This window comes from Budorcas taxicolor, chromosome Y, assembly GCF_023091745.1.
Source record: "Budorcas taxicolor isolate Tak-1 chromosome Y, Takin1.1, whole genome shotgun sequence".
NCBI lineage: Eukaryota > Metazoa > Chordata > Mammalia > Artiodactyla > Bovidae > Budorcas > Budorcas taxicolor.
The window spans coordinates 1,315,457-1,339,828 of record NC_068936.1 but is presented as its reverse complement, the minus strand read 5'-3'; the positions used below and the strand labels follow the sequence as shown (position 1 = coordinate 1,339,828).

The window sequence follows — 24,372 nt, the reverse complement described above, 5'->3', positions numbered from 1 at the left end:
CCAGGAGTTGGTGATCCACAGGGAGGCCTGGCTTGCTACAGTCCTTGGGGGTCACAGTGAGTCAGAAATGACTGAGCGACTTCACTTTCACTTTCATATGCATGTACAGAATGCCTGCGTGTGTTTTGCCAGGGTGTGTGTGTATGTGTATGTGTGTGCCTGTATGCATGTTAACTATGTGTTAGGGAAAGCTAGAACTGGATATGGAAATGGATGAAAAGTGAAAATGTTCATCACTCAGTCATGTCCGACTCTTTGCGACTCCATGGACTGTAGCCCACCAGGCTCCTCTGTCCGTGGGATTCTCCAGGCAAGAAAACTGGAGTGGGTTGCCGTTGCCTTCTCCAGGGGATCTTTCCGACCCAGGGATCGAATCTGGGGCTCTTGCACTGCAGGCAGATTCTTCACCTACTGGAATCTCCTTTGTCCTCTGCGTTGCAGGCAGATTCTTTACCTGCTGAGCCAAATGCCTAAGAGTGTGAAAAAGATGAATGCCTTGGTGCAGCTTCCAAAACAAGCAGTCTTTGTTTTTCTGGTGTTTAATCATAGGCTGCTGGTTTAAAAGGTTTTGTTAATGTATTTGCTGCTGTCTTAAAAAGTTGTATGAGTGAAAGTGAAGTTGCTCAGTTGTATCCGACTCTTTGCACCCCATGGACTGCATACTAACTAGGCTTCTCCTTCCATGGGATTTTCCAGGCAAGGGTACTGGAGTGACTTGCCATTTCCTTCTCCCTCCCCAAAAAAGGTTTTATCCCTTGGTATATGGCAATTTCCTGAAATAAGTCCCATAAAAACACTGTTGCAATGTGAAATGAGTATTTCTCCATATCACCAATTGAGTATTTTCGCACCCTTTTTTGCTTAATGTTTGTGGGAATTGTATTTGCCACCATATGGCAGTGTGTGTGTCCATGTACGTGTGTGCCATGTGTGTACCTCCTCTCCTCTGGTGTGACATGTCAGAGTACTGCCTCATGTGTGTTTGCATCTGATGTCTGCCCGTTTGCAATTGCAGCGGGGACTGGCGTGGGCAAACATGGGTGGATTTAATTCCTTAAAGTCATTGAAGGGAGGTTATGTGTGCCCTTGACGGAAGTCGGGTTCAGGGAGGAGAGGGTTCCCTGGAACCCTTGGCTCGCTCTTCTTCCTTGCTTCCCCTAGACAAGCAGATGGTCAGCGTGCGGAGGACCGCCCAGGAGCAACACGGGACCCCCGGCAAACCTCTGAACCCCCTGGCGCCCGGGAAGGGCCCGAGGTGTCCCTGGAGGCCCGCAGCCGGCCGGGTACCTTCCCTCGTGATTACCGGCACCCGGAGCCGCACACGCCTCTGGAGCCGACCACGCAGGATCAGGAGCCCCGGACCCTGAGCGCCGCCCCGCTGGCCCGGAGACCCGCCCTACAGAGGCCACCGCCGCCCAAGCGTGAGCTCCGGCCACCGCCGGGGGGCGCGCCCGGCCAGCCCCGCACCTCGGTGGCCTCCTCGGAGGCGGTGGACACGCAGAGTGCGCGGCGCGTGGAGGAGCCCACGGCCCCGCCCCACCGGGAGGCGCCGCTCCCCGCCCCATTCCGGTCCCTGCAGACCTCCACCATGGACACTTCGCGCTCGCCGTCGCCGCAGTTCGCACCGCAGAAGCTGACGGACAAGCCCCCGCTGCTCATCCAGGACGAGAACACCGCCAGGTAGTGTCTCTCCCTACCTTCTTGCCCTGTTTAGGGCTCCCTGCAACTGCGGGAGGGTCCCGTGCATCCTCCCTGGGTGTGAACATGCGCCCCCGTGTCGCCCCGCCCCACCCCGTGGCCTTGACCCCGCTCCCCATGCTGGGACCTGGGACTAACATGGAGAGGACCCCCACAACCTCCCACCCCCTCCAGTGGTCACTGGAATTTTTAACTTGCTGTCGACTTTCCGGCCCCCCCAAGGACCGGAGGTTCAACATGAGAGCCACAGTTCATTCGATCAGTCGTGTCTGACTCTTTGAGACCCCCATGAACTGCAGCACACCAGGTCTCCCTTTCCATCACCAACTCCTGGAGTTTACTCAGACTCATAGCCACTGAGTCAGTGATGCCATGCAACCATCTCATCCTCTGTCATCCCCTTCTCCTCCCACCTTCAATCTTTCCCAGCATCAGGGTCTTTTTTAATGAGTCAGTTCTTCGCATCAGGTGGCCAAAGTATTGGAGCTTCAATTTCAGCATCAGTCCTTCCAATAAATATTCAGGACTGATCTCCTTTAGGATGGACTGGTTGGATCTCCTTGCAGTCTAAGGGACTCTCAAGAGTTTTCTCCGACACCACAGGTCACAAGTTAATGACAATGAAATAGTACCTGTTGCTCAGTTTCACCCTGTGGGGCTAGATGCTAGCACCCTGGACAGCGCCGAGTATGGCTGTTTGCATCTCCCAGGAAAGTTTTGTTGCATCTCCCTGCTGTAGAGTCTTGACTCTACCGTTTGAGATGCTTGCCTTTTTGGTGGTGCTGGGTCTTCCCTGCTGTCACGCAGGCTTTCTCTAGCAGCAGCGAGCAGGGGCTTCTCTTGTCATGGAATTTGAGCTCAATAGTTGCCGCGTCCCGGCTTCGTCTCTCTGAGACCCGGCTTCATCTCTCTGAAGGATGTGTGATCTCCATGGACCAGGGTTCGAATTCATGTCTCCTGCATCGGCAGGTGGATTCTTTTACCACTGAACCACCAGGGAGGTCCCTGAACTTTATTTTACCCCCGAAGACAGCACCGCATGGACGTTAACTGATAGCATCCTGAGTTCCCGCAGGGGTGGAGCGGCAAGTGCAGCTTTATCTGGGAGTCAGCACTGCCCTCGGTCATTCTGAATGCAGCTGGCACTTAGAGATCCTTTTACTGGGCACATTGAGGAGCTCTGAAAGGGAGGAGAAATGATGCTGTGGTTTGAGTGGAGGGAATGTTGTCAATGAGCTGACGCAGGCCTCTTGGTTCTCGGGCCCTGATCTGGGACACAGTGGGCTTCTCTGAGGAACATGGCTGAGTGTTTGCTCAGTACTCCTGACCTCTGTTGACTTTAGGAGGTGGGAAGGGAGGGTTTCATTTTTTTTCATGCCCCAAAAGAGTGTGGATTTTCTCACTCTTATTTTTTCCAAGAGTCTGAGAGGAGTTTCCACAAGCAGTGGCAATACTTCTTGACAGTACCGAGTGGGGGCATCTTGATGCATCCACTGGGCTTCCGTCATGTATGTCATTTTTGGGGACCACAGAGGTTTTCTTGAACCAGCATCCTTTGCTGCGCTGGCCATCGTAGAAGGCTGGGTTCTGGTCAAAGGAGCACAGTGGTGGGGCAGATGGTAACCATGCCACTCAGGAGTTTCCTACCAAGAAAGGTGGCTTATCATGTACCGAGTTCAGTGTCCCCGTCCCCAGGGCCGATGTTACAGGTTGGTGGCAGCCTGAGAGAGTGGAGTGCCTTTGAGATCCACAATGAAGTTTGAGCCAGGTTCATGAATGGAGATCTGCACCATGCCCGTCATCAACTACCAGCCAGATAGGGAGTAAAACACATGGGACAAGGCCTGCGAGCTGCCTGGTGTTTGTGCAGAGCTCAGAGACGCTCGGGGCTCCCCTGGAGGCTCAGACAGTAAAGAATCTGCCTGCAGTGCGGGAGACGTGGGTTCGATCCCTGGATTGGGAAGATTCCCCCCGGAGAAGGAAATGTAACCCACTCCAGTATTCTTGCCTGGAGAATCCCATGGACAGAGGGCACGACTGAGCGACTAACACACACAGACACAGACACTCTTCTTCTGTCTGTGTCCCTGCTGACTGATTTCTTGAGTGCTGCCTCATCTCCCTCCGTATCCCATATCTCTCCCCTTCCAGTTACCTCTACTTGGGGAGCCAGCCAGGGCACAGAGCAGCTCCTTTGTCCTGAGACACGCCTTCTTGAATTCAGCAAGCGGGTCCTGCAGTCTTGTTGTGTGCCAGTCCAAGGCAGGGATGCAGAGAGCAGGAAAGTGCAGCCTTCCCACCCTGTGGGGAATTTTAGAGTAGTCACTCGCTCGGAATAAAAAAATGCATCCACTCCGGTTCCGAAAGCAGGAAGCTTCCTTTGAAATCTTGGTCATTCTGAGGTTGGTTTGTGTGTTTGCTACAAGGTGGGGACCCTCCCAGCAGCAGGTGTGAGCCTGAAATTTGACGGCTCACAGAAGCATTGGCAGGAGTTTTCCTGGAGCCTGTTTGTGGGTTTGGAGTGTGTGTCTGTGAGGGGGGACCCAGGAGGACCACTTCAGGGTCACTGAGTCACCTTGGGCATCTCAGGCTGTGAGAATCTGCCTGTGGGCAGTGTGGTTTATCAGACTTAGGGTGGCATGCCAGGGGCTTCCCTCATAGTCAGTAAAGAATCTACCCGCAATGCAGGAAACCCAGGTTCCATCCCTGGGCCAAGAAGATACCCTGGAGGAGGGCATGGCAACCCACTCCAGTATTCTTGCCTGGACGAATCCCAGGGAGAGCGGAGCCTGGAGGGCTACGGTCCATGGGGCCGCAGAGAGTCGGACACGACTGAGCGACTAGAGAGAGAGTGAGATGGTGGCATGCGGGCCGAGGACTCTCTCGGGACTGGGTACTGCTGGGGATCAGGCCCTCTGGGCAGAACCGTCCAGATTCACTTGGATGGACCCTGGACAGTGGCGCCCTCCACCCCCCTGGGTCCTGCTTCTCGGCAGGAACGGGTGCGACCGGGTGGCTGTAAGGTCTGGTCCGCTGTGTGGTTTGTCCTCATGTAGAGCGAGCAGCTTGTCAACCTTCCTGAACGTGGAAGTCTGCGTGGGTTTCAAGAGGAGAGGTTGTTGTGATCAGGAATGACCTGGAAGACCTGCTTTGTCAGAAAGGGTATCACAGGCTGCAGAGGATTTGTTTCTATTGCTTTGTTGTTGTTGTTTTCTCCCCAATCAAGTTTCCCCACAAAACGAGGGTTGGGATGGAGATGTGAATACGTGCTGAGTAGGGCTTCCCTGGTGGCTCAGCTCATAAAGAATCCGCCTGCACTGTGGGAGACCTGGGTTTGATCCCTGGGTGGGGAAGATCCCCTGGAGAAGGGAAAGGCTACCCACTCCAGTGTTCTGGCCTGGAGAATCCCATGGACTCTGCAGGCCAGAGGATCTCAAAGAGTCGGATACGACTGAGCAACTTGCACTTTCACTTTCACTCACTCCAGTATTCTTGGGCTTCCATTGTGGCTGAGATGGTAAAGAATCCACCTGCAATGTGGGAGACCTGGGTTCGATCCCTGGGTTAGGAAGATCCCCTGGAGAAGGAAAAGGCTACCCACTCCGATCTGGCCTGGAGAATTCCATGGACTGTATAGTCCGTGGGTTTGCAAAGAGTCAGACACGACTGAGCGACTTTCACTTCACTAAGTCACTAGTAGGTGGGGAGGGTTTCTATGCATGGAGGGAAAAGCATGCAATGAAGAGGGGTCTTACCTGTGTTTTCCTGCTTGGGTATGATGCTGGAATTTTTCTTCTCAAGTTGAACACCTTGGTCAAGAGATCCAAGCTGAGGGACCCAGGGACAGGAACTCCTAGACCTTGTCTCCCCAGTCCTGGAACCTGTGACCTGCATGGGCCCATCTTTTGAGTTGGGCTTCCCTGTCCAGAAGGCCCCCCCGCCCAACCATGGGACCAGCCAATTTGCTCATCTGAGTTCTGATCGTTGAGCTGTGCCTATGCCCATGGCATGTCTCCAGAGAATGACCCTTGTCTTGGCAGAATCGAGCGGGTGATGGACAACAACACCATAGTGAAGATGGTGCCCATCAAGATAGTGCATTCAGAGAGCCAGCCGGAGAAGGAGAGCTGCCAGGCAATGGCCCGCATTCCCAAGCCACCTCCACTGCCCCGGGGCCTCGAGTGGGACCAGATCAAGACGCTCAGCACGTCTGAGCAGTCCTACTCACGCTTCTGCCCCTACAGCTGCCAGAGTGCCGAGCCCCAGCCCCTTGCTGGCGCCCCGGGGCCCCCTGCCAAGGAAGGCCGGGCCTCCCCTCCCGCACTTAGCTACGTGAAGGCCAAAGACAGGACCGCCGCCGACCTCAAGTCAGAGGAGCTGGCCCGCGAGATTGCAGGCAGGGATAAGTCACTGGTGGACATCCTGGACCCCGGCGTGAGGGTGAGAGCCACCACGGACCTCATGGAGGGCATCTTCCCCAGAGATGAGCACCTCCTCGAAGGCACGCAGCAACGGAGGAAGCTGCTGCCCAAGGCGCCCTCGCCCAGGACGGCGGAGGAGAGGTGAGTGGACCACCCCACCCCACCTCCGCTCCTGTCCTTTCCTGTGTGTGGTTCTAACCTCTTGGGCTTCCAGGGCGAGGGGCCAGGAATGTATCTCTTTATCTGCTCTCTGGTGACAGATTTCTCCATAAATGCTTGGCACTTTGGGGTTTTTTTTGACACCCTCCCCAAGTTAAAGGTCCATTCTGGGGACCATGATGTCAGTTGGGCAAAGATGGAAAAAGTCATGTTTCTAGCAATGCCCATGGGGCTTTTTCTCTGCTGTCTGCCCTTGGGATACTTGGCAATGTCGGGAGATGCTTCTAGTTGTCGCCCCTGGGAGAGTGGAGGTCAGGGATGGTGCTCGTCGACTTACGGGGCACAGGACGACCCCCCCACCCCCACCCCAACAAACAGTGGTCCAATGCCAAAGGTCACTAGCACTGAGGTGCAGAGGCTTGTTACAGAGAAGTGAAAGCTCAGACTGCGGAGAATGTGTTTACAAAAGAGGCCTTCTGCTGTTATGTATTTAGCTGAGGGGGTGAATTTGCTGTAATTCGTTCTATCTAGAGGGCGGGGGAGGAGCTTCCCTTGTGGCTTAGATGGTAAAGAATCCACTTGCAATGGGGGAGACCTGGGTTCGATCCCTGGGTTGGGAAGATCCCCTGGAGAAGGAAATGGCCACCCACTCCAGTATTCTTGCCTAGAGAATCCCATGGACAGAGGAGCCAGGTGGGCTACAGTCCATGGGGTCGCAAAGAGTGGGGCATGACTGAGCTGCTTTCACATAACATTCACATTTGGAGGCTGGAAGTCACGGATGGCAGTGACATTTCTTGCTTGTTATGACCGGAGATATTATCATTTCAGAGTACTCCAGGGGATCTTTGGTTCGGAAGATCCCAAAGATCCCCTGGAGAAGGGAATGGCCACCCACTCCAGTATTCTGGCTTGGAGAATCACACAGAGGAGCCTGGTGGGCTGCACTCCCCGGGGGTCGCCAAGAGTGGGACGCAACTGAGTGACTAAGAAGGACCCTCTCTAGCCTCTTGTATTCAGTCACCTGCCCACAAAGGGGCACCTGCTTACATCTGTCCTGTTGGTGCACGTGGTCTTGGTGAGCATCACTGATTGACAGTAGGCGGGAGCACGAATGTCGTGTAGCAGACAGGGGCTCAGAGGCCACAAATGGGGCTGCTGGTAGAAGGATGCCCGGTCAACTTGGGGCCTGTGGCCACACTTACAGTGGCAATAGACAGCTCCCCGTAGACCTCAGGCTCCCAGAGAAAATGATCTGTGCCCTCCCCCGCAGGTGAGGCTTTGGGTACCATTTGGCAGGGGGTTCTAGTTCTGGGTGACTTCCCTGGTAGCTCAGACTGTAAAGCATCTGCCTGTAATGTGGGAGACCCAGGTTCGATCCCTGGGTTGGGAAGATCCCCTGGAGAAAGAAATGGCATCCCACTCCAGTATTCTGGCCTGGAGAATCCCATGGACAGAGAAGCCTGGGGGGCTATAGTCTGTGGGGTTGCTAAGAGTCGGACACAACTGAGCGACTTCACTTTTTAGTTCTGGCCTCAGCACCTGCCCTTTCCACACTTTTGTTTGCTTGGTTGATTGATTTTTTTTTTTGGCACACCCCCTAGCATGTGGGGTCTTCACTTGCCGAGTAAGGGATCAAACTCTTGTCCCCTGCGTTGGAAGGCAGAGTCTTAGCCACTGGACCACCAGCAAAGCCCACTCTGTCCCTGCTTCTGCTGTCTTTTCTGGCTCACGTCCTTTCATCAGCCCCTCGGTTCGCAGGTCCCAGCCCAGGTTTCAGGTGCATCTGTGGGCACACGATCAGAGGTAATGTGGACGTTCTGCCGTTTGGTTCCCCAGGAGGGAGGAGACCAGCTTGCTGGCAGCCACACCCTTGGCCACCAACTCCGCCTACTACAGCACGTCGGCCCCCAAGGCGGAGCTGCTAATAAAGATGAAGGACCTGCAGGAGCAGCAGGAGCCAGAGGAGGACTCGGGCAGTGACTTGGACCACGACCTGTCAGTCAAAAGGGTAGGGAGGCCGAAATCCGGATGAGAACGTGCTGGCGGGAGGCAGGTGGTGGCCCTTGGGTCCACCCCCAGCCTGGCCCTGCACCATGCACCATTTGTGTTGGGCGTGATGCTGACATTTGGGCCTGCGTGTGAAGCCTTTTGTGGAAGAGGCTTCTGTCCTAAGGAGGTCTCTCCATAGGACCTCCGTGCTATCGCTCTGTTATAAGATCCAGTGTCAAGAAAACCTGGTGGCCACTAGTCTCTTTCCTTTTAAGCTCAACCGATTATGTCTCTGCTATCCCAGTTGAAACCCGAGGGGCTTAACTATATCACCTTCAGCAGGGTCCATATCTTCTCTGAGTACCGATTTCAAATTCCTGTGATCAGGTAATAAATTCAACAGCAGGTTGTAAAGGGCTGTGTTAACCAAAAAGCAGCCCTTCTTCAACTCCAGAAACTAACCAGGCCCTTGGGGATACAGCAGCAACACGCAAATAGTCATTCTTTTCCTGAAGGCACTGTGTTTTCGCAGCACAAAAACAAACACACAGTACAGGGCCCACGGGCCACACCCGCCCCCCAACCTGCTGTTGTCAATAAAGTTTTATTTAAAGACAGTCAATTCATTCATTTACATACGGCCTCTACCTATTGTATTACATATGGCCTTTACATATTGTATTACGTTTACTATACTGTAAGCGATGTTGAGTAGTGGCTGTGTGGCCTCTGAAGTCTAAAATAGTCACTGTCTATGGCTCTTTACAGAAAACGTTTGCACATATAATGTAATTGATCAGAAAAGGAAAACAGTGAAGGCATACAGAGATAAAAGGAGTGTGATTGTAGAGAAGGCTCTGATGAGGTCATGATGCAGAAAAACCTGGAGTGACATGAGGGAGTGTCCAGTTCTGTCAGGGACTGGGTTGGGGGCGGGGAGCAGGGGCACCACGTACAAAGGCCCTGGGGTAGGACATATGTTGGGAAGGCAGCAGAGACCACTGGCTGGAACACTGTGGAAAGGAGGAGGGGCGATTGTAGATGCAGGTCAGGGAGCCAGGGGCTGGACCAGGAGGAAGGGGGATGGGAGGTGAGGTCAGGGAGCAGTGGCCGAAGCTGTGTGCCCAAGGAGGGAAGATGAAACAGAAGGTCAGCGCCTTGTGGTGGGAGCTCCATGGAGATTTGAGAGGTGAATTGGAGATAACAGTCTGGGACCTGTGGCTGCAGCCGTGTGGACAGGGAGGAAGATGATGATCGGGGAGGATGTCAGGAACCAGTGACGGGAGATGTGGATAAAGAAGAACAAGACTGGAGAGACGGTCAGGCTGCTTGAGCCGCAGCTGTGTGGATGAGGAGAGACGATTGGCCATAATGTCGTAAGACAAGCAGCTGGATCTGTGTGGACAGGGATGCAGAGGTTTGGACAGGAAGTCAGAGACCAGTTGGCTGGAGCCGTGTGGACACAGAGCTGGAGGATTGGAAAGGAAGTTGAGGACCAGTGGCTGGAGCTCTCTGTACAAGGAGGAAGAGGATTGTAGGGACGGGGGGCCAGAGCCCTGTGATCAGGAATGAGGAGGATTGCAGTTCAGGTCGGTGTCCACTAGATGGAGCTGTGTAGACAAAGGGGAATGAGACATAAAGTGAGTTGCTGGAGTTGTGTGGATGATTGGAGATGTGGCCAGACCAGTGGCTGGGGCCTTGTGGACAAGGAGGAGGACCCCAGAGGAGGTCAGGGACTTGTGTCTGGAGATGTTTCCACAAGCAGGTGGAAGGATTTGTGATCACTAGTCAAGGGGGACCAGTGGCTGCTGCTGTGTGAAGAAGGGTGAGGCGGGTTGGAGATAAAAGTGGCTGGACCTGGGTGTGCAAGGAGCAGCAAGACTGGAGATGAAGTCAGCAAATACGAGGCCAGACCTGGATTAATAAAGATTAGGAGGTTTGGAGATTTTTAAGTCAGGAACCAGGGGCTGGGGCTGTGTGACAAAGAAGAGGCAGAATGGAGAGGCAGTCAGGGACCAGTGGCTTGAGCTACTGGACTAGAGAGAAGAAGCTTTGGCCTGAGGTCAGGGACCAGCAACTGGACCTTTGTGCACAAGGAGGAGGAATTTTGGAGAGGAGGTCAGGAACCAGTGAGTGGAGCTGTGTGTATAAGGAAGAGCAGGATGGGAGAGAGGGATCAGGGTCCCGTAGCTGTCGCTGTGTAGATGAGGAGGGAAGATAAAGTCATAGACAGGTGGCTGGACCTGTGTCAACAAGGATGAGGGGGGTTTTTAGAGGAAATCAGGGACCTGGGGCTGGGACTGTGAGAACCAGGATGAGGAGGATTGCAGTTCAGGTCAGTGACCATGAGATGGAGCCATGTCGGCAGAATGGAAGGGATTTGAGAGACAAGGTTAGGGGCCAGTTGCTGTAGCTTGTTTAGACAGGGAGGAGGATGCTTGTGGAGAAAGTCAAGGGACAGGTTGACCTGGAGCGGGAGGATAGGAAGAAAGGCAGGGACCAATGGCTGGAAGCCCTCTGCACAAGGCCAATGAGGAGTGGAGGGGAAGTTGGGGAGCCATGGTTGGAGCTTTGGGGACAGAGGAGGAGGTCTGGAGATGCACTCAGGTGGCCATGCCTGATGCTGTTTGGTCAAGGAGGAGGAAGATAGGAGGTGCGGTCAGGGGCCATGGGTGGAGCTGTGTGGACAAGGAGGAGGGAACACGTAGCCGATGTCAGGGACGAGTTGCTGGAGCTGTTTGGACATGGAGCAGGAGGAGTGGAAAGGAAACCGAGGAGTGGAAAGGAAACCAGTGGCTAGATAGGCTCTCTTTACAAGGAGGCGGAGGACTGCGGATTCAGAAAGGCAGCAGTGGCTGGAGCTGTGTCTATAAAAAGGACAGTTGGAGATAATGTCAGTTACGGGGGGCCACGCCTGTGTGAGCACGGATGTGGAGTTAATCAGTTAATAAGTCAGGGACCACTGGCTGGGACTGTGTGGGCGTGAATGAGGAGGACTGTGGTTCAGCTCAGTTCAGTTCAGTCGCTCAGTTGTGTCCGAGTCTCTGCAACCCCATGAACCGCAGCACGCCAGGCCTCCCTGTCCATCACCAGCTCCTGGAGTTTACCCAAACTCATCTCCGTTGAGTCGGTGATGCCATCCGACCATCTCATCCTCTGTCGTCCCCTTCTCCTCCTGCCTTCAATCTCTCCCAGCGTGAGGGTCTTTTCCAATGAGTCAGCTCTTCACATCAGGTGGCCGAAAGGATTGGAGTTTCAGCTTCAGCATCAGTCCTTCCAATGAACACTCAGAACTGATTTTCTTTAGGATGGACTGGTTGAATCTCCTTGCGGTCCCAGGGACCCTCAGGACTCTTCTTCAACACCACAGTTCAAAAGCATCCATTCTTCGGCAGTGCAGGTCAGTGACCACTAGATGAAGCTGTGTAGACAGAGAGAAAGGGAATGAGAGGCAAGGTGAGGGACCAGGGGCTGGAGCTGCGTGGACAAGGAAGAGAGGGATTGGAGAGGAGATCATTGACTTGTGGCTGAAGTGTGGACAAGAAGGAGGAGAGCTGGAGAGGAGGTCAGGCACCAGTGGCTTGGCCCATGCTGAGAAGGCATAGGAAAGATTGAAGGACTTGTCTGGGGAGGTATGCGGAGAAGAGAATGGAGACTGGAGAGAAGGTCAGGGACTTGTGGCTGTATCTTTGTGGACACGGAGAAAGAAGATTGCAGATGAGGTCAGGGACCGGTCACTGGAGTGGCGTGGACTTGGGGCAGGATTGTAGAGGAAGTCAAGGACAGTGGCCGGAGATCTCTGTACAGGTAGGAGGACCTCCAGTGACAAAGTCAGGGACTGGTGGCTGGAGCTGTGTGGACGAGGATGAGCAGGACTGCAGTTCAGGTCAGCGACCACTACAAGGACCTGTGTGGAAAAGACAATGTGTTGTGGGAGACACGGTCAGAGACAACTCATAGAGTTATGTGCACAGGGCAGTGGGTCTGTGAGGTCGCCAGGGACCTATAGGTGCCACTTTTGTGAAAACCAGAAGGTCAGGAACCATTGGCTGGAGCTGTGTGGACAGGGTTTGATAAGATGGGAAGGGGGGCCAGGACCAGCGGCTTTGAGTTACTGGAGATGGAGTAAAGATAGATTATGGGCTTTCTGTGTAGCTCAGTTGGTAAAGAATCCGCCTACAATGCAGGAGACCCAGGTTCGATTCCTGGGTTGGGAAGATCCCCCTGAAGGAAATGGCAACCCACTGCAGTATTCTTGCCTGGAGAATCCGCATGGACTGTAGCCTGCCAGGCTTGTCTGTCCATGGGATCGCAAGAGTCGGACATGACTTAGCGACTAAACCACCACTACCAAGAATAGGTTGGAGAGGTCAGAGGTATGTAGACTAGGGTGATGGAAAATTTGAGACAAGGTCGGCGACTTGTGCCTGGCTCTCTTTGCAGAGGAGGAAGAGGATGGTAGATGAGGGCAGGGACCAGTGAGTTGGAGCTATGTGGATTCGGCACAGGAGGCGCGCAGAGCAGGTCATGAAACATGGCTGGGGCTCAGTGTTCAGGGAGGAAATGATTCGCAGTCAAGGCAAAGACCAGTGGCTGGACCGCTGTGTGCAAAGATGAGGACAGCTGCACTTTGCGCCTTTGACCACTAGATGGCAACGTGGAAAAAAGGGATGGGAGCTTTGTGTTCGAGGAGGAGGCTGATTGACAGGTGACCAGGGACCTGTAGATGCAGCTGCGCAAACACAAGGAGCGCAGTTCAGGGACCAGTGGCTGGGGCTGTGTGGACAAGCAGGAGGAGGGTTGGAGAGTAGATCAGGCACTGGCCACGGAAGCTGTGTGAAGAGGGGAAGAAAGCGGGGGAGGGAGGTTAGTCGCACAGTCATGTCTGACTCTTTGTGACCCCAAGGACTGTAGCTAGCCTGGCTCCTCTGTCCATGGGATTCTCCAGGGCAAGAAAACTGGAGTGGGTTGCTATGCCCTTCCCCAGTAGATATTCCTGACCCAGGGATTGAACCTGTGTCTCCAGCATTGCAGGCAGACTTTTTACCCACTGAGCCAGCAGGGAAGCCCAGCACAAAAGGGAAGGACTGGGCATAAAGTCTGGGAAATAAGGCCAGAGCTGTGTGAACAAGGATGTGGCGTTTTGGAGATGAGGTCAGGTACCAGTGGTTGGGATTGTGAGGACAAGGATGAAGAGGACTGCAGTTCAGGTCAGTTGAATCAGTTCATTTACACAGCCACATAGACAAAAAGGAATGGCGATGCCCGACAGTGCTGTGCAGATGAAAGGAATGGTACGGTGTAGACAAAAGGAGTCGTGTATGGATGTGAGAGCTGGACTGTGAAGAAAGCTGAGCACCAAAGAATGGATGCTTTTGAACTGTGGTATTGGAGAAGACTCTTTAGGGTCCCCTGGACTGCAAGGAGATCCAACCAGTCCATCCTAAAGGAGATCAGTCCTGGGTGTTCATTGCAAGGACTGATGCTGAAGCTGAAACTCCAATACTTTGGCCACCTGATGCTAAGAACTGACTCATTACAAAACACCCTGATGTTGGGAAAGATTGAGGGCAGGAGGAGAAGGGCACGACAGAGGATGAGATGGTTGGATGGCATCACCGACTGAATGGACATGAGTTTGTGCAAGCTCCGGGAGTTGGTGATGGACAGGGAGGCCTGGCGTGCTGCAGCCCATGGGGTCGCGAAGAGGCGGACATGTGACTGAGCAACTGAGCTGAAGGGTGAGGATGTTTGCAGTTTAGATCAGTGACCTCTAGATGGAACTGTGTGGAAAAGAGGAAGACTGATGAGAGAGGAGGTCAGGGACCCGTTCCTGGCCTTGTGTGTGGACAAGGAGGAGGGGAGATTTGTGAGTGGCCAGGGACGTGTGGATGCAGCTGTGTGAACGTGTGCAGGAATGGATGGGGGTTCAGGGACCAGTCCTCGAGCTGTGCTGACTCGGAAGGAGAGGACTGGAGATGAGTTCAGTGACCTGTTGCTGGAGCTGTGTGGACAAGGAGGAAGACATCTGGAGAAGAGATCGGGCACCAGCGGCTGGAGCTTTGGGAACACGAGGCCGGAGGATCCGAAAGCAAAGTCAAAGACCAAGTGGCTAGGGCTCTCTGTACCAGGAGGAAGACAATTGTATGGGAGGACAGGGACCCATGGCTAGAACTCTGTGTACAAGGAGGGGCGCAGATAAAGTCAGGTTCTGGTGCCTGGAGCAGTGTGTTCAAGTGGAAGGAAGGCTGCAGATAAAGTCAGGGAAAGGTGGCCAGATCTGCGTGAAGAGGATGGGGAGGTTTGTAGATGAAGTTGGTCAGAGGCTGTGTGGACAAGGATCAGAAGGATAGCAAGATAAGGTCAAGGATTCATGCTTGCCGCTGTGCAGACCAGGGGCAGAGGACTGGAAGAGAAATAGCCGACCCTTGGTGAAAACTCTGTCCGAGGAAAAGGAGGCTTGCAGATAAAGTCAGCCACCGGTGGCTGCAACAGGGCGTTACAAGTAGGAGGAGGTTTTGAGATAAAGTTGGGGAAAAGCAGTCCAACCTATGTGAACAGTATGGGAAGGCTTGTACATTAAGGCAGACCCCAGCGGCTGAGACTGTGTGGACAAGGATGAGGAGGATAGTAGCTGAGGTCAGAGACCACTAGTTTAGCCGTGTAGACAAAGACCTAGCAAGACGGGGGTGGGGAGGTCAGTTCCCAGGCGGCTCAGTGGTAAAGAATCTGCCTGCCGATACAGGTGGCACAGGTTCAAGAAGATCCCCTTGAGTAGGAAGTGGTGACCTGCTCCAGTATTCTGGCTGGGGAAACCCCGTGGACAGAGAAGCCTGGCGGGCTACAGCCCATTATTCGACGGCAATGCGTTGGACGTGACTGAGCACGCACACAGACTCACAGGCAGTGAGGGATGAGGCTGGAGCTGTGTGAACACGGAGAAGGATTATTGGGGTGGTTGGATCTGTGTGGACACGAATGGGACAAGGTTGCAGAGGAGGGCAGGGACTTGTGGCTGAACGTCGGTGGAAAGGGAGGAGTGACGAGATGAGATCGGGGGCGTGGGTTGTGTCTGGAGCTGTGTTGACAAGGAGGAAGAGGACTGCACATCAAGGCAGTGGACCAGTGGCTGGAAGCTGTGTGAACAGGGAGGAGGAGGCTTGCATGTAAGGTCATCGACTACCAGATGCAGCTGGGTAAACAAAGGGGAAGGGGGCTGGGAGATGCACTCAAGGACTTGAGGTCAGAGAGCAGTGTACACAGGACCAGGAGAGATGCTGGGAGAGGAGGAGGCCAGGGACCAGTGGCTGGGATGTGTGGACAAGGAGGGTTGGAGGCCCGTCAGGGACCCGTGATGGGCGTTTGTGGGGGGGGGTTGGGGGAAGGAGTAGGATGGCAGTGTTGGAGTCCCTGTGTCGTCCCGCAGATTCCTCCTAGCTTTCTCCATATCATAGTGTGTGTGCTTCCACGCTACTGTCTCCATTAGTCCCACCGTCCGTCCCCCTGCCCATCTGTTCTCTATGTGTCTACATCTCCACTGCTGCCCAGCAAATAGGTTCATCAGTATCATCTTTCTAGATTCTGTTTATATGTGTTAATATATGATATTTGTTTTTTGTTTTTTCTGATTTATGTCACTTAGTGTAATAGGCTCTAGGTTCATCCACCTCATTAGAACTGACTCAAAGGTATTGCTTTTCATGCTTGAGTAGTATTCCACTGTGTATATGTACCACAGCTTCTTTATCCATCCATCTGCCGATGGACGTCTAGGTTGCTTCCGTGTGCTGCTGCTGCTAAGTCACTTCAGTCGTGTCCAACTCTGTACGACCCCATAGACGGCAGCCTACCAAGCTCCTCTGTCCACAGGATTCTCCAGACAAGACCACTGCAGTGGGCTGCCATTTTCTTCTCCACCCATGTGCTAGCTATTGTAAATAGTGCTGCAGTGAACAATGAGGTACATGTGTCTTTTTCAGTCATGCTTTCCTCCAGGGTGTATGTCCAGTACTGGGATTTGCTAGATCATATGGTTGTTTTAGTCCCTTTTTTTTTTTTTTTTAAAAGAAATCGCCATACTGTTGTCCATAATTGCTGTACCAATTTACAGTCCCACTAACAGTGCAAGGGAGCTTCCCTCGTGGCTCAGCTGATAAAGAATCTGCCCACGAGGCAGGAGACCTGAGTTCGATCCCTGGGTTGGGAAGATCCCCTGGAGCAGGGAAAGGCTACCCACTCCAGTGTTCTGGCCTGGAGAATCCCATCAACTTGCATAGGCCGTTGGGGTCCCAAAGAGTCGGACACAGCTGAGCGACTTTCAGTTTCAAACAAGGCAAGAGGGTTTCGTTTTTTTCCACAGCCTCTCCAGCATTTATTGCTTGCAGATTTTTTCGATGCTGGCCTGATATTTGTTCGTGTGCAACAACAAGCTGCTGACGGGCCCACAGGCCAGGAGGTGCAGGCGGGTACAGGGGGGCGCCTGGGTCAGCAGGGCCGTGACTGAGTCCCACACGCTGTACCCACAGCAGGAGCTCATTGAGAGCCTTGGCCGCAAGCTGCAGGTGCTGCGGGAGGCGCGGAAGAGCCTGCTGGAGGACGTGCAGGCCAACAGCACACTGGGTGACGAAGTGGAGGCCCTGGTCAAGGCCGTGTGCAAGCCCAACGAGTTTGACAAGTTCCGCATGTTCATCGGGGACCTCGACAAGGTGGTGAACCTTCTGCTGTCGCTGTCCGGCCGCCTGGCCCGTGTGGAGAACGCCCTCAACAACCTGGACGACAGCACGCCTCCGGGCGATCGGGTACTGCCCCTGAGGCGGGACGGATGGATTGGGGGGAAGGCCCGCAGGGTGCAGAGTGAACGCCTGGAAGCCTCGCTGGGCTGTCTGTTCAGCTGGTCGCAGAAGGTCTTCTCTCTCGCTCTCTTCCTTCTCGTAGTGGGGGGTCACCCCGAGATTCCCCGCGTTGTTCAGTTACCCGGTTGGGTCCAACTCTTTGTGACCCCATGGACCGCAGCACGCCAGGCCTCCTTGTCCATCACCATCTCCCTGAGTTTTACTCAAACTCACGTCCATTGAGTCAGTGATGCCATCCAACCATCTCATCCTCTGTCATCCCCTTCTCCTCCCACCTTCAGTCTTTCCCAGCATCAGGGTCTTTTCCAGTGAGTCAGTTCTTTGCATCAGGTGGCCAGAACATGCTAGCATTATTTTATACATTCAGACTCAACGTCTGTGATGCCATCGACAGGCTTATTAGTTAACATCAGGACATTGAAGGAGTCCCCTGCCAGGGACTGTGCTTGTGGACCTCCCGGACTCTGAAACTTCACTGTATCCCTCAGGGTCTCCACATTAGGTCCATGCTAGGAATACTTGATGAGCTTCACCTTCCTAGAACCAGAGGCAGCCATGGTCCACAGCCTGCTCCAAGTTCAGTGGAGGGGCCTGGCCTCCACTGTGAACAACATTGGGGGAAACTGTCAATGATAGGCGCTAATGAGGGCAAAGAGGCAGTGTCTGGCTGTGGGAGGCTCCCCCTGTCTTTCCAGATAGAAAGTGGGACACATGGGCCAGACCTGGACACAGGATGCCCTCCCTTCAATTGGGAGCTTGTAGTCTCCAGGGATGCCAACTGATCTCTGTAGCCCTGTTTGGAGAATCAGCTGAGGGCTCTTTGTCTTTTGGTTGGAATTAATCAATTGCAATTAATCCTACTCTCACTCACCCTGAAAGGTGGTGCAGGCCAGGGACACTGCCCAGGCTCCAGACCAGGAAAGCAGTTTCTGTTTTCACCACCCACCAAGCAGCAGCCCTCTGCCTCTGGCTTCTCCTCAGGGCCCCTCCACCCCCGTGATGCTCTGACGGGGCCTTTCGGGTCACCAGGTGGTGGAGGAACAGGAGACTGCTGGAAAACTGGGACTGAGATCTGGGCGTTTGGCATGCGTCAGCCACCACGTTGAGGCTGTTTAATGCCGTTCCTCTCTCCCTGCCTTGTTTTCACAGCAGGTTACGTTCGGGAGGGCAGGGACTGCAGGTGTGCGCCCGGATCTAGGAGTGGGGGCGTCTGTGTGCCCCAGAGTAAGGAGCCAGAGCAGCTACGCGACCCACCTGCCCCAGCCCCCACCTCCGTCTCTCGTTTTTCAGCCCCTTGTCCTCTTCACTGTCTGCCTCTACTGGTGCCAGAAGGGTTTAGCAATCCTGCCCTGGGAGATCTCTTTAAATGCACTGCTTTGACCCACTTTGCCCTCATCCGCTGTGTTGTCAGGGAAACGCCTTGGGCTCACACAGGTCCCTCCCCCCTCCCCCCACCCCCCACCCCCACCTGGCAAGTCCTTCACTGCCTGCACGCATCTCCCAGTTTTGGACTTTTCTGGGCGTGGATGGCTCTCATGTTCCTCCAGGTGTATCTGGGTGCCTCCTGGTGAGGGGGTGGAGGATATATCTGAGGTGCCTCGTGTGGGGGTGTATGGCGGGGTGTATCCGGGTGCCTCGTGCAGGGGTGTATCCTGGCACCTCGTGGCAGTTGTATCTGGGTGCATCCTTCAGGAATGTATCTGGGTGTCTCCTGCGGGAGCGTATCTGGGCGCCTTATGGGGGTGGGGGTGTATCCAGGTGTCCCGCGCGGGGTGTATCCGGCCCGCTTTGCTGTGCTGGCGGTGGGAGGAGCTGGCCAGCCCTATCCCGCCCCCCGCAGGGTCCCTAGCAGGCTTGTGTGTCTTCTGTCTGTCTAGCAATCTCTGCTCAAGAAGCAGCGCGTCCTGATCCAGCAGCACGAGGACGCCAGGGAGCTGAAGGAGAACCTGGACCGCCGGGAGGGCATCGTCTTCAACATCCTGGCCAGCTACCTGGGCCCCGAGAGCCTAGCAGACTACGAGCACTTCGTCAGGATGAAGTCGGCACTCATCGTCGAACAGCGCGAGCTGGAAGACAAAATACACCTGGGTGAGGAGCAGCTGAAGTGCCTGTTGGACAGCTTGCAGCCCGAGAGAGGCAAATGAGGGCACACCCACCCCCCACCCCACCCGGCCCTCCCTGGAGGAGGAGGAGGATGCGGATGGGATTGGCGGAGTCATCAGCTCTGGTCCTGTGGATGCCGCTGAAAACTGCAGCCTGTGTTTACGTCCTGTCGATGGGGGTCAGGGGGTGGGGGGTGTCCTCTCATGACCAGGTGGCGGTCAGCAAAGCAATAACTTCCATGTGTATATTTGGTATCAATTCTTTAATTCTTGGGTTCGGTTTTGGAATGAATGTTGAGCAGAGCGGCTCCCCCAGCCCCTTTGACGCGGTGGCCTGGAAGTATCCCCACTGGTGCTGGTGCGCAGGTGCTCTGTGCGACCCTGCGTGCCAGGGTCGCCCACGTGGCCTCTTCTGGCAGTGCAGGCACTGAACCTCATCGTCCGCGGGGGAAGGAACGAGCGCGTCTCTAAGAAGGTGCATGTGTTGAGGGAGGTGCGGTTTGCCTGGAGCAGGAGCTGTCCCGTGGATCATGGGAGGCGCCAGAAGTGTTAACGTTGGTTGTGTCTGTCCTATAAGGATGACCTCTGACCCAGCAAAAAAAATGAGGATGAGCATTATTTATTAATGTGTTAGAATAGTTGTCCATGTGGTTTAAAGACCAGTTGTGAAATTAGCTTTCAGCACCCTAGCTTCACTCATGGTGAAATTGCCACTTGCACAGTGTGCATGCTTGAAGGAAGGTGCATGCAGAAGGGATGTACCAGCTTTTGTTCTTCTGGGATGGCACCCACGTGCAAATGGTATTTCCCCTGCAAAGTGAGATTACCTAGCTGAAAGTGTGTCCGGAGGGTATGTGGTTGCAAGGTTCTGTTGTTTTGTTTTTTTTTTATCTTAAGACCCCCGATATATTTTCCTCATTTACTTTCCCCTCCACACCCCTCCACCCCAAGAACATTTGTTTGGTGTGTATATGATCCTGATTATAACTGGCAGCTCCTATCTTGTTGCTTCTCTGGATTAGTTATGGCAGTGTCAAGGCCACGTTTCCTGTAAGAACCCGTGGTTCTGGCGTTCCAGAGGTCCTGGTGGACCACACTACTCCAAGACTGGTCTTTCTCCGCCATAGAGTGGACCACCATCTGTTCCCCGTTTTATCCTTTGATATTGCAAGGTGATCAAGAGAGTCTGTTCACTAAAGAAAACACTGTCGAGCTGTTGTTTTACAGTGCCCGAGTCATGACTAGAAGATAACTTGCTGATCCCAAGTGTTGCATTTGCATTCAGAATGTATAAAGATCTTTCCAAGTTAACAGTATGAAAACAGCCCAGTTAAACCGTGAGCCAGAGACTTAAATAGACACTTCACCAAAGAGGCTATATGCATATCCGTAGGCACGATAGGTGTTCAGCCCCTCATGGCTTGGTTCTCACGGTCTGATTTTTAACCTGATCGTCTGTGTCCCATCCCAGCTGGGTGAGATGCCTGCATAATGGCGGGAGAAGCCCCAGGATAACTTCCTGTTGGGGTGATATTTGGAGGTCAGATCACGTTACTCCTTGTTTCCTCTTATGCCTGTGAAAGGAGTTTTCCGGCAGGTGGGGAGATAGCCCTTTGTCACCAGTGGCCAGCGCCTTACCAAAGACAGAAGCCCACGATGTCTTATTAAAGGACACTACTCCACATCCACACAGCCAGAAGGACAAGCTGGACTGGCTGCGGTGATATCTCTGCAGCCCTGGAGGGAACCGACCTGGCAGGCTTCAGTGATGCTGACAATAAACATTCCTTTGGCAGCCCACCCACGCCAAAGAGAAAGGCCTTTTTCTGCACTTTTTATTCTTCTTAAGCTGTTCCTGATTTGAAAAGGCCCTCTTCTGCCAGTGAAGCATCGTCTTCCTCCTCGCATGCTATGGTCACTTGCTCTGATGATGGGTCGTGACAGAAACGATAAAGCTGGCTGTCCATGGACCGCTCCTCCCCCAGCCCCCACGCCCCCGCCCCCGCCACGTTCCTCCCTTGCGGAGACAACCACAGTGATGTCAGTGTGTTTTGATTTTCACAAAGCTTTTATCTGTGATTCTTGCCCTTGTCATATAGTATTGTGATCAATTTGATGATACGTCTGTAAAATGTGAAAATAGAGTTTTTGCCTGTATCCAGCTTTTCGGTGTCTTTTGGGAATGTGGTCTTCTACACAGCAACACACAAGGCTCTGGTGTCCTTTAAAAGAAGCCCATAAAATCACAACGGTCCAGTCTATTTCCCTGTATGCCTCATAAAGGTCTGGTGGTGGGGACCCAGACATTGCAGTGAGTCAGTGTGCACAACTTTGTGTATAGCTATGTTACTGCATATACAAACAATCTGGTGCTAACGTTTCTCCCGTGGCATTCCTGGGTGGTGGCTGATGGCTCACCCTGGGTCATTGCTCAGCTGAGACGTGCTCTCTATATCTCGAGGTTGCAGTCGGGCCTTGCCAGCGACTTTGATCATGCCACCAACCGTGGAAGATGTGTAACGGTTTCATGCTCAACACTTAACACTTACCTCTCAACAGATCATCCTGCTTACCCTTAATACAATAAATGGTCTTTCCTGAATGGAGCGTGTCATTGTTTTGCATCTTTTTTAAGAATTGGAACGTTCTTCCTGTATGTCAGATCCTTCAGCCAGTGATAAATCGTGGGGTTGAATCTGTGTACGCAGGTGTTCAACTGTTTCTGCCTGTCGAGTTCAGGCCAGTCAGTCTGCAGCTGGGAAAACATCAGGGACACAGGTTTTATCAGTCAGCTGTTGCCACAGCCATGCTGTGTAACAACCGCTATAAAATTGAGGCAGGGTGCAGGGAGAAGTACCTCCTATAGAGGAGGAATTGGTAGATCATTCTGCTCCACGTGCCTGTCATCTGCCTCCTGGAACCAGGCCTTTGGCCTGGGCACGTCCATGGCACATGACTGGAGAACAAGCTCAGTCACATCGGTGCTTGCCCCGGGTATGGTTATGGCACACCTGCTAACCTTCCATTGCTGCAGCAAGTCCTGCAGCCCAACCTGGAATCCAGAAGGTGTGTGTGTATTCCACCCCGTGATTGCAGGGAGCTGTGAAGCATTGGAGCTGTTGGTATAGCCCCATCATCTCCCACGCAGGGTGCTGATACGGAGTAGCACCCTGAGGTCCAGGACCCGAAGCCAAGTTCCTGGAGCCAAGCCACCTGTTGCTAGCCTCTGCACCCCTCAGCGTCCTCCTTCCCAGCCCTTGGGAAAGCAAGCGAACTGATAATGTCAGCGTGCTTGGAACCCGCGCTGGGTCAGAGGTGTGCCACATGGAGGGAGGGGCATTCGCACCTCTGGTGCCATCACTGCAGCCTGGGTCTGGAGAAAAAGCATTCTCTGCACCCGGACGCCCCTGTCGGAACCACCAGAGGACAGATGGCAGCTGCTCCTTGTTGGCAGCGGACAAATGCTTCTGTTTTCGAAGCAGGTTGGTAGGACCCGGAGGTCAATTAGTTGAGAGAGAGGCAGTCTTCCTTTTTTTTTTAAATAATTTTCCTTGTTGAATTTTGGCTGCTCTGAGTCTTGCTTACTGCTTGGGGTTTTGTCTGGACGTGTTGTGCAGGCTTCTTGCATGTGGCCCTCAGTAGTTGTGGCACGTGGGCTTAGTTGCTCTGCGGCAGGTGGCATCTTCCCAGACCAGGAATCAAACTCTTTCTCTCCTGTATTGGTGGATTCTTTACCACTGAGCCACCAGGGAAGCCCGAGAGAGTGTTTTTAGTAAGAACTACTCAAACGTAGGAGATGAAGTTTTATTTGGGGTGGGGGAAAAAACATTGTCACAAATTTAGGGACTTTAAGAAGTACACAAACGCTGCATACATTATTATTTTTTTTGGCTTCTACAGGGCCACTCCCACTTGTCTCATGAGTTCTGAAAGGATGGAGGGATTTGCCCATGAGGGTGGTTGAGGTGCAGTTGTAGGCTGGGGTGGTGGGGGTGTGGCTGTGGGAGCCAGTGGTCCTCATGCTCCACGCCCCATGGACTGAGATGCTCAGACTTCTGTTTCTTCAGGGCTAGCCACCTTGGGCACGCTGAATCAATCACAAGCATGGGGACATGGGAGATACTGTCTGCATCCTCACACCTGTTGGCTTGACCACCACAGAGCTACCACAGCCTGCAAGCCCAGGCATTCTGGAGAGCGGGGAGAGGGGAATGTTTTCTGCATTTCCCATCAGAAGAGAAGAACCTCACACGTCATGTGTACACATATAGGCTGTGTGCTGAGTCACACTGAGCCAGATAAAACATCCCACGACACCCCAACCCGTGTCATTCCCCTCCTTCACCAGATCTCCAAAATGCCTGTGACGACTCTGGTGCCCTCCCCCTCCATGAAACCTAGGAAGTGAGGTGCAGAGAAAGGCAAAGAGGAAAGGCCCTTAAAACATTGTCACGAACTTAGGGACTTGAACAAGTACACAAATGCTACATACATATTTTTCTTTTTTTTTTTTTTGGCTGGCAGTGAACCCTCCTTTCTCAGCAAAGCCTACGGCAGAGGAACATCACTGGAGGCCACATCTCTTACCCTCCATCTTGGAAGGGTCGTGCAGGGGGAGGCCTGCCCCTTTCAGCTCAAGATCAGCCTGTTTCTAGTTTATACCCGCTTACGAAAGTCAAGTGTGAGGCCTACCTGACGGCATCGTGCAAGCAGGCGCAGACCCCATGGGCAGGGGCCCTCCATGCACAACAGTCCACGGCCCCAGGAGCAAGGCCAGACACTGTCCACAGGACGTGCCAAGGTAGACACCGTCTCCCTTTGGAGGTGTCCTCTCCAAAATGCATCAGACAAACCCGAAGTGAGGGAGAGGCTTTTTATTTTAAAAATATAGCTGACCAGTTCCCTTAAAAGGTGCTGAGGCAATGAAAGCCCACCGGAGGGGCAGCTCAAAACGAGGGAATGAAGACGCCTGACAACAGCAACAATGCAGAACCTGCACCACCACCACCGCCCCCTCCCCGGGCCGAGGCGGGAAGAGAACCCAACCTGGTGGTGGGAGAAGTCTGAATAAGGTGTGTAGATCACCGTGTGGTCAATGCGAAGTTCTTTTTAATTTTACTGAAATATACTTGATTTATAATGTTGCGT

The 24,372-nt window shown here is 53.6% G+C and overlaps 1 protein-coding gene across 1 annotated transcript in view; it reads left to right on the top strand.

The window, feature by feature from the left end:
• LOC128071024 (protein Shroom2-like) overlaps positions 1-19,266 on the top strand; it is a 143,682-nt gene extending 124,416 nt beyond the window's left edge. The window contains exons 6-10 of the mRNA XM_052664018.1: positions 1,162-1,680; positions 5,739-6,260; positions 8,118-8,289; positions 16,796-17,068; positions 19,000-19,266. Coding sequence (XP_052519978.1) covers positions 1,162-1,680; positions 5,739-6,260; positions 8,118-8,289; positions 16,796-17,068; positions 19,000-19,266 — 1,753 coding nt within the window. The remainder of the gene's footprint in view (positions 1-1,161; positions 1,681-5,738; positions 6,261-8,117; positions 8,290-16,795; positions 17,069-18,999) is intronic.
• The last annotated feature ends 5,106 nt before the right edge of the window (positions 19,267-24,372 follow it).